Below are 16,278 nucleotides of genomic sequence, written 5' to 3' on the forward strand. Positions count from 1 at the left end.
TTCCAGTCCCACTGGTGACGAACTCACGGAAGTGAAAAATGCCGCCTTCATTTAAGTACGAGAATACCATTAAAGAGTTAATCTCCTCCGTCGTCGGGTCGAGGATCTGCTCGGATCCTCCGGAATAAATTCCGAAGTAAGCAAATATTAACCTAATTAATAAAGTTACCTTCCCCTCTTTCGTCGAAGGTGCTTCCTGGCGAGACTCAGGGTGAAAGTTTCCGGCACAAAAGGCAAATTATCAAAAACGGTTCCTGGGTTTCAAGGACGCTGACAATTACCCGAACCTCTCTTCCTCGACTCCTGGAGGACCGCTAAAGAAGCTGCCGCTTTGTCTTCGAGAAGCTCGTAGTTTACGTTTTAATTGCGCCACCTCGCCCCCGGCATTCCGAGCGTGCATTACAATGAGGCGAGAAACCTTATTACGATCCATGCACAGTTTACCTTATCCTGTTAATACAGACTGTGATAAATAGGAAACGAAAAAGAAAACGTCCCATTCGTTAAGGTGTTACGAAATGGTCATTCTAGATATAAATGAAAACGTGAAAATATTTGTGAAACCTTTCTCGAAATAGGGTGCACCGAATCATTTGAAACTTCAGCACGTGAATGCGGTGCCCGTGAAATTTCATTTTTCAAACAAGAATTTTTCTTTTTTATGAAATCTCAAGAGCATGACGTTCTGCCTCGGTCTCCATGATCACGTGCTGAAATTTCGAATGATTCCCTGCACCTAGTTTGGAGAAAAGTTTTATAAATATTTTGACGTTTTGATATATAGAATGACCCCTTTCATAACACTATAAAAACTTGGTCAAGTACCGAATAATGAGAATGGTAATTATCGGTAATTAATGATAATTCGGTAGGTCTTACATTCGAGATAAATATATCAATGTCAATTAAAACTCAGTTTTCTCCTGACGAAAATTAACATGGTCGGTGTTTTTAAAACTCTGAAATTACCTCTCGTTTGCAGAATATTGTTACCTACGGATAGAATACAGTAACAAATACGTAAAATAGATACATAATGGTATTCGCGTATCGTTAATACTATTGTCAGCCCCGGATCGCCTCAAGGTCTAATGACACGCTTCCAGGGTTTATAAAAAGAACTACAATTTTTTTTTATTATACAAAAGATTTGTCATTTGTACAAAAAGGTGTGATCTTAGCCTGCACATAAGAGACGACGCATGGGCATGTTGCAGCGAGTCTTGACGGACAGTAACTAACAATCTAAATAATCAAAAACATGTTTAACAAGATCGCGTTAAATGGCTCGATGAATCAATTAAACCGTGGGCACTCGCACCATAGTAAACGTCCACGTTACCAGCACTCCATCGTTATCCCATTACCAAACGTCCAAATATCCACCCGCGCATATACCATGCATATAAAACACAATTGCACTATTATGCACGACGCTTAATCTACTCCTTAAAAGGCTCTACCGAGCGGCACATTCTCGAGGAGATCAATCGCGAGAAAGTTGGCATAATAGGATAACACACCCCGGGGATGAGTTGCGAATAAACCTCAAGCGGTTCGACAAAGCGTGGGAAAGCTAATTCCAATTAAAATAAAGAGATTCGCCTAATAAACGACGCGAACGGAGTCCGTAATCCCTCCGCCCTTTGTACTTGCATTTCTCGTTCGACCCAGGTGTCGTGACTGTCAAAACGAAACCACGGAAATTGAAATGGCCGCGCGCTCTTTCCAATCGGCGCGCAGAATTAAAGCCAAAAGTCGCACGATTCAAAGAATTAGCTACGTCCACTTGAAAGCTAAGATATCTGGTTGGCTAGCACTTCCTCCTGTTGGATCTTCCTGCGGTAATTATCCAGGGTAACTTGAATCGTCGTCTCAGAATACCGGCAATTTTCGGCGCCGCAGGTACACGTGAAGGACTTGCACTTTATTATCCAGAACTTTTCCCCGTAATCGAAGCTGGAGGCAGAGAATGTTTCGTTCATGTTGACAAGCATCGATAAACACCATAAAAAGAGTACAATTGTAAACCGTTCGGAGAGCTAGCGATAAATTTAGTTATAATTACAGGCACGATTAAAAGGCACCGCGTCCAGATCTTACCTTCCTTGAAACAACGAATGCCCAAGAAAATGGTAATCATCCAAAGAACGTTAACGTCTACAAAGCGCACCGAGTTTATCGTGAAAAAAAAATGCCCCCCTCTTGACCGCGGTGCAACAGAATAAAGTTAAAAACCAGTAGGAAATGAAATAAATCCGAAGAGGCCAATGTCGACGGAAAACTAAGTCGCCGCGCGATCGTAGATCCAAAGCCAATTAAAACCAAAACTGAAACAAGCTTTTATTCATAAGACACCACATATCCATCAACAGTGTTTCACTTCCGCGCGTATACAAGTCTCCTAATCAGCTCCTTACCCGTTAGGTATATCAATCGGCATTGTATTAACGTACCCGAGCTCTTCGTCGGCCTCGATATCCCGATTGGCGAAAAAGGCTATTCTCGGAAAGTGCAGGTCCTGGTGTTCGACGAAAACGCGTACAGGTAGCAGATTCGGTGCACAGGAATGATTAATAAACCTAGCGAGGTTCCCATAGCGTCTGGCATCGATGCAGTACGTTTCGCCGTCCTGAAGGATGGACAAAAAGGAATGAGACGACGAAGGGATCAATATATTGGAACGCGAAAGTCCTACTCACCCGGTTGTCCAGATCGAACAGGTACGAATCGTCCTCCCGATGATCGGCCTCTGAATCGGAGATGATCTCGCCGACATACTCGCAAACGTATGTTCCCTTGGGAATGTGTCGAAGGGTCCTGAGACCCCAGCCCTTGCCCTTCGTCCTGAATAACTGAAACCTCTGGGTTAAGCCGTGTTGGACCACCCGATTATTGCACGTTATGCGATTACAGTCGCAAGCTTGGTTACACTCGAATAGCATAGGAGGATCTGCAATTCAAAGTATTGGCACGTGTCAGTCGCCGGGTTAATTTAGAGGCTCGTCATACATCCTAACAAAAGCCGCGTCCATTTCATTCGTACCCGCGTAGTTGAACTCGGGTATCAGCTTCCCTTCCTCGTCGTACCAGCACCGCAGACTGATGTTTCCGCAGAGGCATTTCTCGGAGCTGCAGTTGTCCTCGCAGCGACAGGACTGCAGCGAGGTAATGGTACGATCGACATTTATGTTACTGGTGAAGCAGTTCTCCGTGACATACAGGAAATCAGTCGGCTTATCCTCGGAGTCGAGCCCGTTCACGCACTGAATCGGATTCGTCTCCTTACCACGAGAAATGTCGCTGAAAATAGGAGAAATTACGGCTTAAAGAAATTACTTTAACACTAAACATACCGACAATTTATAACCCCATAACCAATACCATTTAAAAGCGGTCATTTGACCGGCTGGTGGTAAATTTAGTGTTAAGTTGATAACAGGTTGATGTGAAAGTGGCGCCAAAGAGGTCTCGTTTATGAAACTTTTCTCCGAACTGAGTGTACCGAATAGTTTCGATATTCACAACGTGAATATCAAGGCTATAAGGAAGGTGACCCCCATGAAATTTCAATATTTTTAAATTTGTTTATAGGTATTTTAAAATTTTTTATTAGGAGTGAAATTTCATGGGGGTCAGGACCTTCCTTATAGTCTCCATATTCACGTTGTTAAGTTTGAAACGATTCGGTACACACAATTCAAAGAAAAGTTTCATGAAGGATTGACCCTTCGGATGCCACCTTCTCGTCCTTTTAAGGGACGTCGCACCACCAATGGACTCACTTGGTCAGGATTTTTATAGTCTTTTCCCACATGTGCTCGGCTAGTTCGTTCACCCTGGCATTCAATCTAAGCGCCGCCATCGTGTCGCCGTCGGCGCTGCAACAATTGACAGCTGTTTCCCCAGCTGCGTTCAACTCCCCAACTTTGGCTCCTCGAGCCAGCAGCAAAACGCTCACCGCATACTGATCCTGTCTGGCTGCTATGTGACTGCAACGACCGAAATCAATGCCTCGATTAAGAGAGGACACATCAGACCTTGAACAAATGATCTACTAGAACTATTAAAATATTTACAGCGGCGTGTCGCCGTGAACGTTGACGGCGTTGACGTCGCATCCCTCGTTGAGGAGCATCTCCGTAATTTCTGCACTACCGCTAAAAGCGCTCCAATGAAGCGCAATATTCTGCTCAGCGTCCCTTATCAAGGGATCGCACTTTTTCTCCAACAAAAATCGAGCCACTTCCGTATGACAGAACTCGCAAGCCCAAATCAAACTGGTCCAACCGCCATCATCCACCGAATCTGTTGATCACAAAAATGGTCGACCATTCCATGCGGTTCGTAGCTCTATCGAAGGATCGATGGATTTAACGTTACCTATTAACGTCTTCGGGATGTTACATTCGGACAAAATGATCTGGCAGACGTCCAGATGACCAGATTTAGCAGCCATGTGTAACGCGGTCATACCGTCTTCGCCCTTCAGCGTCACGTCCGCACCTATCCTGACTAAATAACGTACCACTTCGGTTTCCCCTTTACTGGCAGCCAGCATCAGAGGTGTCAATTGGTTCCTATCCATAACATCCACCTGAGCACCAGCCTGGACCAGAACGTGCACGCAGGGCATGTGTCCTTTGTCGGCGGCAATGTGCAAGCTAGTTCGATGGGCGTAATCCCGGAATGTGTGGTTCGCATTGTATCCACATGCTGAAAAAATTCACCCTCGTTATAATGTGAAATATAGTTACAGAGGAATTTTAAGAATTAATTTCAAGGCTTACCTAGAACATTGACCAGCTTTTCTAGGTCGCCGTTTTTTACGGACGTGTACAGACTCATGATAGTGTATCGCTCGGGCCTGTCCGAGTTACTGGTCGGTTCAGGAATCTTTATGACTTCGGGCCGAACCAGAGGACTGCGCGGTCGGCCCGCCAATTTCGTATTGTCAGCCTTTCCGACCAGACTCATCTTCGCTGACGGTAACTTGGAGAATTTTCTGCGCGTCGGAATGAACACTGGTTTACGCATACCGGCCATGGTGATCAACACGTCGAAGGGTGTACTGTCTACCCCACAATGCGGACACACGGCTTTCTTGTTAGGGTAAATCTCGCATTCTCTATGGTACTGATGACCGTTCATGCACTGAGCAAATCTTCCCTGGGCGCAAAACAATCCGCACGAAGGGCAACAATTGTGCCGGAGCAATCTCTCCTTGTGCATGCGGCAAAGAATAATAAAAGGAACACGTTGGCTGGGACGCCGCATGGCGACGTCGTTGTTGTCCACCTCGTTGCAACATCCAACTAACCGATTGTCGATGGAATCTATCGCAGTGCAGTAAAGCGGCGCTCCGGAACCAGTTATCGTAACGTACAGCTGAGACCGTATCTGGCACAAGCATATCAATGACGACCCGTAAGCCTGAAGATTACGAATGTTAGAATGACGCACTGTGTTCGTTACATCGGTCGATTATCTCGCCTGTCTAGTACTAACGTCACTGATGATTGCACTGGATTCGGGCTTGGAAGCTTGTCCCTCCGCAGGACTTGGACTCGGTGCCATGCTTCTACGTGTTCTCTTCGCAGGAACTTCTGAAAGAACGTTCGGTTACTTTATTAGAACACGAAGCCCTAAATTAATGCTTACGAATGTATGTTATATTTTATCCATATCGGTTAGACGGAACAAACCTGCTTGGAACTCGTTAAGCCTTTTTGACTCCGTGACTGTCTGTAAACCACCTATAAATGACGTATAGATCGAATCTTATCTAACGGAGGTGAATATTTGTTTGCGTATAAAAAAGTCGTACCTTCAAAAGAATCGACTTTAGCTATCTTCCTTGCGCTTTGCCCGCCCCTTCCTCGAGCGCGATCCCTTTTCGATCGAACGGCAGCAGGCCTTAAAAACGGTTTCTCTGGTTCCACCGGACTGCTGTCATCCTTCGTTAGATTGTTGCTAAGCTTCATTTGGACGGAATCCTCGTTCCTGGTAATTGGCGACAGCTTTGGCATTCCGTCAAAGTCCACGGAATTCAGGGATTCGTCAGCAACTACGTCATTTGAATTGTTATCCATTAGATCGTTGGTCTTTGTAGAATCCAGCGATGAGCTTAACTCGTTCGAACTATTGTTAGCATCTGAGAAATATGGGCCAATTTCGTGATGAATGTCCGCGACTTTCATTTGCACTTGTTTAATCTGCTCTTTTCCTGGAACCAATTTCTTAGGACGCCCTGGCCTGCTGTATTTCCTCTGCTTTTTAAACTTCAGATGTCCTTCGGTGTAGTTTGACTTTTCCTTCCGAGCCATCGCACTTTCCAAGACGGTACTTTTCAACGATTCCTTACAAAGCCGCCTTGCCGATCGCTTCGGGCCTGGAGGTTCGCCATTGGAATCGCTACAAATTTTACCACATCATTAGTAATAATATCTTACATCCCCTGACACTATAATTTAAAAAATCATTCCAAGCAAGCTTAAATATTCCACAATAAACAAAACACCCACCTAAATCCCCGCAATCTTGGTCGACCAACCCTTCTTTTCCTGGTGATCGTCTCCTTGACTTCCGGCTCTTCGACTTCGGTCTTCTCCTCCCGTGAAACGACAGTTTCTGTATTTTCAACCTTCTCCGTGGGCTGCTCGACCACGGTCAGAGGTTCCCAGTGATCGTTTGCCACCTCTTCGGGAGGCGTCCACTTATCCTCCTCCGGAGCCTCCCTGCTCTCCACCTTCTCCATTTCCTCGCATCTACCTTCCTCCGAGTCGGACTTCTCGACAGCATCCGAGTTCTCGTCTAAGTTCTCAATCTTAACCGACACTCCACTGATCTGATCGCAGTTCGTGCCAAGCTTATTGGGTACCAGCGTCAAGTTGGATGAGCAGCTGGAGATTTTGGTTTTCCTCCCAAAGTCTGTATTTTCATCGACAGTCCTAAACGTAAGAACAATACGAGGAATATTACCATCCTTCTTGCCACCCTCCAGCTTCTGTGCCCCTTCGTCCTCCCTGGAGGCATCGACCACAGGTTCCTCCGATGAATTTTCCTTAGGTAACCTCTCATCGACCTGCTCCTCGGGATTCGCGTCGACCCTGGTCGCCGCATCGGGATCCTCGACTCGCTGTTCGCGTTCCTCGAGCTCGGCCTTGCCAGTTATCGTCTCGACCCTTTCGCCGTCCTTATCCCCCGTCGTCGCGTTCCTATTGAACTCGTTGGTCATACTCTCAAGGATCTGCTGGATGGTGAGCTTGTCTCGGACATTGGCGGCCATGTCTTCGTCTTCGCCCTCTTCCTGGCAACCCTCGACTGCGTCCGCCTCGAGTTTTCCGTCCTCCATGGCGTACCTCGAAGACCGCGTCGTCCAGGAAGGCCACTGCGGGTATCACGTGTCCTCGGCGTCCATGGAGGGCGCCCTCCGGGGCAGCAGCGTCCCCGTGCCGAGACGAAGCAGCGGGCCCCGCAGCTCGCAGTCCCTCCGTCGCGCCAACGTCTTCCGCCGACTGACGACGGTGGCCGCCGCAGCGACTCGACAGGCGGCTCGACGCGACTCTGGGGATTGATTTGCGAGCCTCCGCCGAGGCCAGGAGCCGGAGATATCGGCCGATAATCACCTCGGCCCGGCGTTCTAGCGACCCCACTAATTCGGCCGGCACGGCGGCCGCTCTTTCCGCCGATTTTCCCGGGAAAACCCGCTCTAGCCTGGCGTGCCCCGCGTCGAGCTGGAGGCCATATTGATTGCTCAGGGACGGGCCGATCCGGCCGAGAAATGTATTTTTAAATCGCTCCTCCCGCCAACCCTTATCAAGATAAATCCTCCTTTCGCCGGCTAATGTCCTCCGGTCGACGCCTCGCCTCCGATCACGCCGTCTCCGGGGAGTCGCGCGCCTCGGGGGATAACCTTATTCACCGGGGAAGAAGCACCGAGCGATCGCCATGCGGCGGGCCGCCGCGCACCTATGAGGCCGAAGGAGCAGGAAGAAAAAAAAGATCATTATGTTCCCGGTGGCCCCGGACGCCCGGGACGAAATCCGGCGACCTCTCTCTGCCTCCCTCCCTCTCCCTCTCTCTCTCCCGGCCTCGCTCTCGAGGAGACGATCTCGAGCGACTTCGCGTGGTTCGCGTGGAAACGAGTCCCCCGGACCCGACGCCCCTCCCCTCGCGCGCGCGACCTTCTCCGGCGTCGCGCGATCGGCGACTCCACTCGGGAGAGCCCCGTTTCCTCGAGATCGATAAGATTAAACCTCCGTCCGCTCGAGATTCCTCGCGACGGATCGGCCGCAAGGTCTCATCCTCGACCCCCCGCGACGCTCTCGATAAAATCCCCGCAACTTTGGGTTACCGTTGCGCCAGTACTTCCGAGCGTCGCGCCGTTAGCGAGCGAGTTTCGCCGTAATGTTATGCACCTCCTCGAGCGACAACACGAGGCCCGACCAATGCGCATGTTGGGAAGGAAACGCGTCACGGCCTGCTGACGCGTTTCCTTCAGCCCCGATAAAAAGTGGTCTAAAAATGGAGGCGAACTCCCAGCATCCGTGCGAGATCCGGTTCCGTCTCCACGGGGAATCTCGCGTCTCTCGCGTCTTTAGCGAGATTTCCCGAGAATGCGGAATCGGGACGCGAGCGAGCGGCTTTTATCGCGGCCATGGGCGCGGGAACGCGTTGCCGCGTCCCCGCCGCTGCAAGGGGCGGGGCGGGAGCGGGAGGCACAAGGGGGAGGCGGTGGAACTCGTATAAATATAAGTTTATTTACATTGCAACAGATCCTCCCGCCGTGGCGGCGAAGGTGATTACGAGCATAGACTGAACGTAGTTACTGGTTGTGGATATTAATGGAAAAAAATAATTACAACGTTTCCGGGCCCGCGAGACGCCCCGACAGGGGCGTGGGGCTCGGCGCGGAGTAGCGCTCGAGTCCCCGTGCCTCGAGGAGGACGCAGCAGGCGGTCGCGGGTCCTCGCGATTCGACCTCTCCTCTTCCCATGGGCGCGGCCGAGAGTTCCACTCCCGAGGACCTCCAAGGCCGCGGGCCGAGGGACAAAGAGAGGAAACCAAAGAACGAGGAAACGAGACGAGAAAAGAGGGAACGCGATCGCCTCCGATAACTCGTCCGCATATAAATAGCAACAATAAACGCGGCGCAGCTTTTTCCTGCGACTCGGCGAGCTCATCGAATCCATCCCACCGCGGAGGCACCGCGAGTCTCAAGGCGGCGGCTTCGTCCGACATGACTAGGGTTCCACAATTAAAACTAACGCTCACTCACGCATTCGCTCGTTTTCTTTCTCTCTCACTCTCTTTCTCTCTCTTTCTGCCGTCTCGGTAGATCCCCGTGCTTAATAGACGCCTCGCGAGAATACCTATGAAAGTTACTAGAGGACCTAGTATGATTAGAAGATTGCACTAGACGCTCTGCTCTCGGCCAGGCCGAGGGTGTACGAAACGTTACGCGTAGTACTCTAGACACGACGAAGACTAGCACGTAGGAAAAGTAATCCGCGCTGCCTCGTGGGGACGGTTCGACGCGACTCCTCGACGGGCGGCAGCGGCCTCCTCGGTGCGCGCCGAGGGTGCCCGCCGCTCCTCCGTTCCCTCGTCTCTTACAAGCGATATAAAAGTTGAGCATCGTTTTGCATTTTTCTATATTAAATACACGTGTTAATAGAGGTGAGCCCTCGGCGAGGGGTCGCCGAGGCCGCTTCGGTGGCCGAGTCGGAATAGTCGTGCGGCTGGGCGCCCGCGACGAGTCCTCTCCCCGTAAAACTGATTGCACCTCCGAGCATGAACCATGGACGTACCCTGGCGGACATGAATGTCTTCCCTGCGAAGATGGCGCGGCAAGTGGAAGAAGGGAAGACATTCGTGTCCTCTATACCCGAGTATACATGAATCCCGAGTACTCGATTACTCCCATGACGATCTCGTAACGACGGAGAGAATAAACGAGTGAACAAGGTGATCCTTTCTTTCTCCCTCGTTACATCCTTCACGTCCATGGTACACATCTGAGTACGAATGCGTACCACGCAAGGTGAGGCCGAACGAACATGCAAGTGTGGGCGAATATTGTCTTGGATGGTTTCGTTCGAAAACTAAAAGTAGCCACGAACAAGACATTCGCTCCGCTTCGTCTCACTTTGTACCCAATCGTGCTCAAATTCAAGATGCAAAGGTAACAAGGTATGCTACCCTGCAGCCCTTTCGATGGACATATTGTAATACACTTCCAAAACGTGGTCATGTTTGTTAACCACTCAGTAAAAATATAGCACTGAGTACGGAATAGACTAAGAGATGAAATTAAAAAGAAAGATATCAATAATGACATATATCAACTCTCCATTCCAGTTTTTGCCGAACATCCAGGCACTTCTCAATTTCAAGAACACAGTTAATTCGTCTCGTGATACCGGCGAACAAGCGGCTTTTATATTGTAGCATGGCATTTCGAAAGTCGCAAACTCAAAGACGAGTCAAAAATAAGACCTCGTAGGAGCATACACTGTCTCCTTGCATCTTGCTCGGATGTGTACCCGGCTTAAGGTGACATTAAAGTAGCATCTGAAAGGTCAATCGTTTGTGACTTTCCTCCGAACCGGATGTACCGAGTTGTTTAAAAGTTTACCACGTGAACTTGGAGGCTATAAGCAAGGTCCCGACCCCCATGAAATTTCACTTTTTTATACAAAATTTGGAAAATGTCTGTAAACAAATTAAAAAAAAAAAATGAAAACGTCATGGATGTCAGGACCTTCCTTGTAGCCTCCATATTTACATTGGAAGGTTTTTAACGTTTCGGTACATCCAGTGCAGAGGAAAGTCTCAGGAACGATTGACCTTTTTGTCGCCACTTTCGTATCACCTTAAGGGAAGGAAACGACGCTCGTTTCCCCCCTCCCTTTCGAAAAAAAGGGGTCGACGCTACGCGCGCAAGCACTTTTTGCGGCGTAGGCGCAGGAAATTCGAGTGCGTAAGACGAGTTTCCCGTGCCGGAGTATTATGCTGCCGATCCAACACGGTGCCGTTGAACGCGTCGCCGGCGTACCCCGAGGACGACCCTGAAGAGAGGCCTGAAGAGGGCTCGTCCGGGCTGCTTGCGGTGAAAAAAGAGGCATCCTTGGTCGCGCACGGCATCAATGGGGGGCTCCATAAGGCGACGACGGTGGGTTATGGGGGCGGTGGCCTCCTCTGTGGCTCAGGAGTGTAACGAAGCCGAGTTCGCACGTGCTGAGGACTTCCAGGTACTGAGTTGCTCTCCGAGAGCCTTCTCGGCGGGGGCTGGGGCGGCGAAGGTGACACGTACCTGAGGAGGAAGCGGACCTTCGTCTTTACTTGAATACTAAGTTCATTACATCGCTATACGACCTGTCCAAAAATCTTATGACCGGTTCCTCCATCAACCACAAAAACCTTAATAACTTTTCCAACAATTTAACATAAACGTGCAATACGCATTCTCCCCAAGAGTACTCGTTGAAAGCGTAAACTCTCACCTTCTAGGGAAAGAAGGAGAAGATTGCTCGACGACCGATCTCCTGATAGCGAGCGGAGATTCTCCCCTGCTCAACCTAGGCGGCGGTTCCGGCGAGGGTGCCCGATCTCCGCCGAGCCTGAGCCTCACGTAAGAGGCGAAGCGTTTCTTTGCAGACTCTTTCGACGAGCCCTGGACCTGTGGTGTCGACGGCGGAGGCTCCTGCTTCAGTTGATGAGCAAATCTCGAGATCAACAGCTGCGGACTGCTGGGCCCGTGAGATCCTTGAGGAGGAGGTTCCGAGGGAAATCTGCGAAAAACGCAAGGTTAACGTTAAGACGAAGACAAATGTAAGTAGTAATTACCTGTAAAAAAAAAAGTACCGTGAAAGATATCTATGACTTTACCTTTTGCGACTAATCATGGGACTGCCGTACACATCCTGCGGATGCGTCTGTGGCGCGGCCGTCGACTGACCGAGTCGTTTTTGTACAAAAGAAGGGTAACGGGCGTTTTCCCCAACAGGCTGGACGACACCAGGAGGATCGACGTTTTCTCTCCGCCAGGGTGAGTAGTCCCTGGCGAAGGGGCTCAAGGAACGCGAGACGTTTTGCCATCGGTCGCTGCTGCCGTCGCGTTCCTCGAATCTCCCACGATACGGAGAGTAAGGTCTAACATCCGCCAAATTACCGTCCTGCCTGTAAGGGGAGAACGACCTGGCCTCCTGCCTATCCTGACCGTTGGTCGAGTAGTCCTTGTTCTGTTCTAAATGTGGCGAATACGATCGCTGAAGACACGGCTCCGAGTCGTCGACCTCGTGGGCGATGGTGGGCGGCGAGAACGCCCTGGACGCGTCTTTCCGTCTCAGGGCGTAAGGGCTGTACGGAACGTAGCTGGAGCCGTTCTCGCTGCTCGACCGCTGATGGAACGGGAAGAAGGAGTTCTGCGGCTCTTTGGTGACGTTGCTTCTTAAAAAAGCTGGAACTTCGGAGTGGACCCTGAGATGAGCCGTCTGCTTCAAAGACACGTGTCCCGAGACTCGCTGCTGCCCGCCGGTCAGTCTGAAACTGAACGAAGAAACGTTTACACGGGAACCTTTGCAGCCGCGTCCAACGTCGAGACCGACTCCTCGTAACGACATACACGGAACCTCCAGCGACGTCCCCTATCATATCCGACGCACCTGTGGACAACCTAAGGCTACGAGTTGTTAGTGGAATAGTTAGAGCATTAGTCAAAGTGTCGTGCAACTTAGGTCAGAGTAAAGGGCGTACCTGCGAGGCTACCGGAACTCTGGCTAGAGCTAACTCGACAAGGCGTTCTAAGTCTACTGCTCTACTGTGCATGCTGGACGATATGAGGGTTTCTCTTCGTTTTTGTTTTTCTTTTTTTAAACTAAAAATAAAGTCTTGTAAAATTCTAAGGCCTCGGGACTAGAGCTGGAGTGAAAAACTCGGCTGGCGAGACTAAACTGAGACGTATGCAGTGCGTAGAGGTGCATTTACATGCCACGGCGGTTTTTGCGGTTCCTTGGTGTAACATAAAGGCGAATAAACGAGTATTGAAATAAATAAAAAGAATGCTTACCATGAGTGGGGGTTGAAGGGTGGGGTGTGTAACAGGCGCGTGCACAAACCAAACAACTCGAAATGAAAATCGGGCAGACTTTTGGAAGTTTTTGAGCTATTTTTTTTAAGTTTTTTGGAATTTCGGGGTACACTTTTGAGGGAGATGGAGAACGGGGCAGAGGCGAGGCCGAGGGGATGCTACGCTGCGCTGCCTCCCTCAAGCTCAACGCTGTAACACAATTCAACACGCACGCAAACGTTTAATCGAGAGGTCTACGTAAACAATTCATAAACTGACGCAGGACATTACGAGTGACATATTTACGAATACCTATACTCCTAAGTAAAATATGTTTGGAGCTAACGTTAAAATTTAAACGTTAAATGGGTCTTGGTCCCTGCCAACAGAGATTACGGACATATTATACTTTTCCCTAAGGATTTCCACGTTACCGCTGAAACGCAATATGTGGTTACTTTATGACCAAACCAAACATTACTTATTAGTTAGGGATCTCATGCCGTGTTTAATTCTGTATTTAATGATTAAATGATTCCTCCGAGGCCAAAACCTGTACGCACTCTGCGTAAAGTAGGCTCATCAAAATTAGGAACAACCGGTTGAATTCTTTGGATCGTAAACTTTTTTGAACTGGCTTCAATTAAATGTTCAATGACGTATGTGTAACCAACCTAGGCTCAAGCTGTCGCATGACTCTGCCAAACCATTGGCATCCAGAAGTGGGCAGTGATGAATTCGTCTCCTCATCCTGCAGCGATTCGTATTTTTTAAGGAACGAGTGCTCCATGAGCTTATGGTACTTTGGCCGATGCTTATAGTTCTTCGTAAGACAACAACTGACAAAACTTCTGAATTCCTTTGAAAATGGTGCGTCAGGGGGCAAAGAGGGAGGGTCATCCTGAACTACCCTGCTCAGTACCTGTGATGGGATTTAAGATTATTTAATTAGAGTAGAAATTATATTGAAAAACGAATTAATGTGGACGAAAAAAGAAGGAACCTCAAAATCAGTCTTGCAATCTCGGTATGGAAATACTCCAGTTGCTAATTCCACTAATGTGATGCCCAGACTCCACACATCGGCTCTTATGTCATAATCTGGCTTCGTCGGATCAGGAGGATCGATCCTTTCAGGCTGCAACGTAGATGTGTCAATAATATTATTTCTTGTAAGTTTGTAACTATATGTTTAATATAAAAAATGTAGGAACATGCACATCGTTTCAAATATGCTTACAGCCATATAAGCTGCACAACCAGCACTTCTAGTCTTTGCTTTACTATCAACCAATCTTCCTGAAATTCCAAAGTCGCAAAGTTTGACACCTCCAAATTCGTCCAAAAGAATGTTACTAGGTTTCACATCCCTGTGAATCACCCCATGCTTTTCCTTCAGGTATGATAACGCTTTGACCGTCTGTGAAACCAAAGTACATAATTTCATTGCCATTTACATTGATTTCACAGGCATATTATTGTTTACGGTATGAAAAATATTGACTCTATGCAATTTGTATCAAATATTTCACACCGTGCTCTTATATTTACTTAATTGATAAATTTAATAATGTATTACCGCAACAGTGACTTTTCCTAAAAAATCTTCGGGTATCGCCTGCCTGCTTCTCTTTAAGAGCTTGTCCAGACACGTTGCCATTAATTCCATACATATCCAAACATCGGACTCGGTGATAAAACATCCCAAACAACGAACAATGTATGGACAATCGTGTGACTTTAAAACAACATCTAAGTCCATGATGATCCTCTTATTTTCTTCTGCATTTCCAGAACGTCGCATTTGTTTAACAGCTATAACAACCCCACTAGGTTTGTGCCTCATCTTAACGACGTGTCCACAAGTTCCATTGCCCAATTCCCCTAAGTGTTCTAAATCCTTCATGTCAGTTTGGTACTTCTGGCCATCGATATTCAGGATTCCATTCATTTTCATAATCTCCTGAAGCTTCGACTCGAACTCGCTGTCGTGCATCTTTGGAGGTGCCATCTGCGACACGGGCAGAACCAGCTGCCTTCTTGTTCGTATCGACGCATCCACATCTCCAACTAGTTCGTTAAAAACAGTCATCAGATCCTTGGCATTAATCTAAGAATCTTCTAATAAAAATAATCGAAAATAAAACACACCGATACTACAACTCAAATACTTCAAATGTCAGCGAAACAGTTCTAAGTGGTACATTATTAATCATTATGCAACTCTGAACTAAATGTTGTTTTGAAATATGTACAACAAAGAGCTATCCTCGAATCAAACCCTTCATTACGTCGAATCTCGATTAATACAGTTTTGCCATTATTAAACTACCTACACGTTTTTCATAAACTACCTCTGACGTCGCTGCGATAGTTATTTCGAAACTTTTAAAAATCACCTACGCGAGACCGTGAGGAGCCGCAGGCGGATCAACATAACCTGTACGCGCAACCTGTATATCGGATATATAGAGACACGGGGATGAAATAAAGGAATTCCTTTATGATCTGACAATTCGCTGTTGGTACTTGTTATTTTTAACTTACGTTGTTTGGGTCGTCGCACCGCGGGACTCGAGGCAGGGCCCGAAGATGACGGCTGCAGGCCCGTTTCCGAACCAACCTCCGAGCTCTGCCTGTCTCTGTCCCTCGATTCATTTTCCGCCCTGAGCCGTTTCTGCAAATTCAGTATTGTATTCTCCAGCGTGCTCGACATTGTCACGGCACCACAAACCGCGCACGGAACACCGCTTCACCCGATATATTTGACAATTTTCACATCACTCGTCTTCCCCTTTTTGGCAGCGAACCACTGCGCCGTCAGTTGCGCGCATCTCACGACAGCCAACTGTAGCACTTCATTTTTTTAGCACACTGAACTGCATCAGCTGATGACAGAGATGAGCAGAGATGAGTTGGGAGATTGCTTACGGGCAGGATGGTGCGATCACATCCTGTGCTGCCCTCTGGTTTCGTACGTTAGCTTTCACCGTCTTTTGCCCCCAAGGGCGGCGCAACGAATTTCTGATAGGAGCTCGCGCACTCGCGATGGCGGTACCATCTACCAGTCACCATTGGCGCCTAACGTACTCGCGATGGTAATACCATGCGGCAGTTGACGGTGGTGGCTTACCATTATGGCAATCTCCTAACTCATCTCTGCCAAATCAGAGATGAGTTGAGAGATTCACGGGAAGGATCGAGCG

The 16,278-nt window shown here is 48.4% G+C and overlaps 2 protein-coding genes across 4 annotated transcripts; both read right to left on the bottom strand.

Moving 5' to 3' along the window:
• Window positions 1-1,175: 1,175 nt before the first annotated feature.
• On the bottom strand, window positions 1,176-7,468 carry LOC105703413 (histone-lysine N-methyltransferase EHMT2). Of its 3 annotated transcripts, none has more exons than XM_012431790.2 (12): window positions 6,525-7,468; window positions 5,828-6,414; window positions 5,706-5,756; window positions 5,509-5,606; window positions 4,791-5,433; window positions 4,384-4,716; window positions 4,080-4,308; window positions 3,786-3,992; window positions 3,047-3,303; window positions 2,703-2,953; window positions 2,457-2,632; window positions 1,176-1,959 (listed from the first exon to the last, which is right to left on the bottom strand). In XM_012431790.2, the coding sequence occupies exons 1-12, from the start codon at window positions 7,352-7,354 to the stop codon at window positions 1,797-1,799; spliced, it is 3,825 nt and encodes a 1,274-aa protein (XP_012287213.1). In that variant the 5' UTR covers window positions 7,355-7,468; the 3' UTR covers window positions 1,176-1,796. The 3 variants fall into 3 exon arrangements, with proteins under 3 accessions (XP_012287213.1, XP_012287212.1, XP_012287214.1); XM_012431789.2 differs by having other exon boundaries at window positions 5,706-5,780; XM_012431791.2 differs by lacking the exon at window positions 5,706-5,756.
• Window positions 7,469-8,753: 1,285 nt separating this feature from the next.
• Window positions 8,754-15,788, bottom strand: LOC105703414 (dual specificity mitogen-activated protein kinase kinase 7). The gene is made up of 8 exons (XM_012431792.1): window positions 15,620-15,788; window positions 14,652-15,142; window positions 14,313-14,492; window positions 14,076-14,210; window positions 13,747-13,994; window positions 11,893-12,552; window positions 11,508-11,795; window positions 8,754-11,317 (listed from the first exon to the last, which is right to left on the bottom strand). The coding sequence occupies exons 1-8, from the start codon at window positions 15,786-15,788 to the stop codon at window positions 11,182-11,184; spliced, it is 2,307 nt and encodes a 768-aa protein (XP_012287215.1). The 3' UTR covers window positions 8,754-11,181.
• Window positions 15,789-16,278: the final 490 nt, after the last annotated feature.

The sequence above is a fragment of the Orussus abietinus genome, unplaced genomic scaffold, assembly GCF_000612105.2.
Source record: "Orussus abietinus isolate OABI.00-Male unplaced genomic scaffold, Oabi_2.0 scaffold354, whole genome shotgun sequence".
NCBI lineage: Eukaryota > Metazoa > Arthropoda > Insecta > Hymenoptera > Orussidae > Orussus > Orussus abietinus.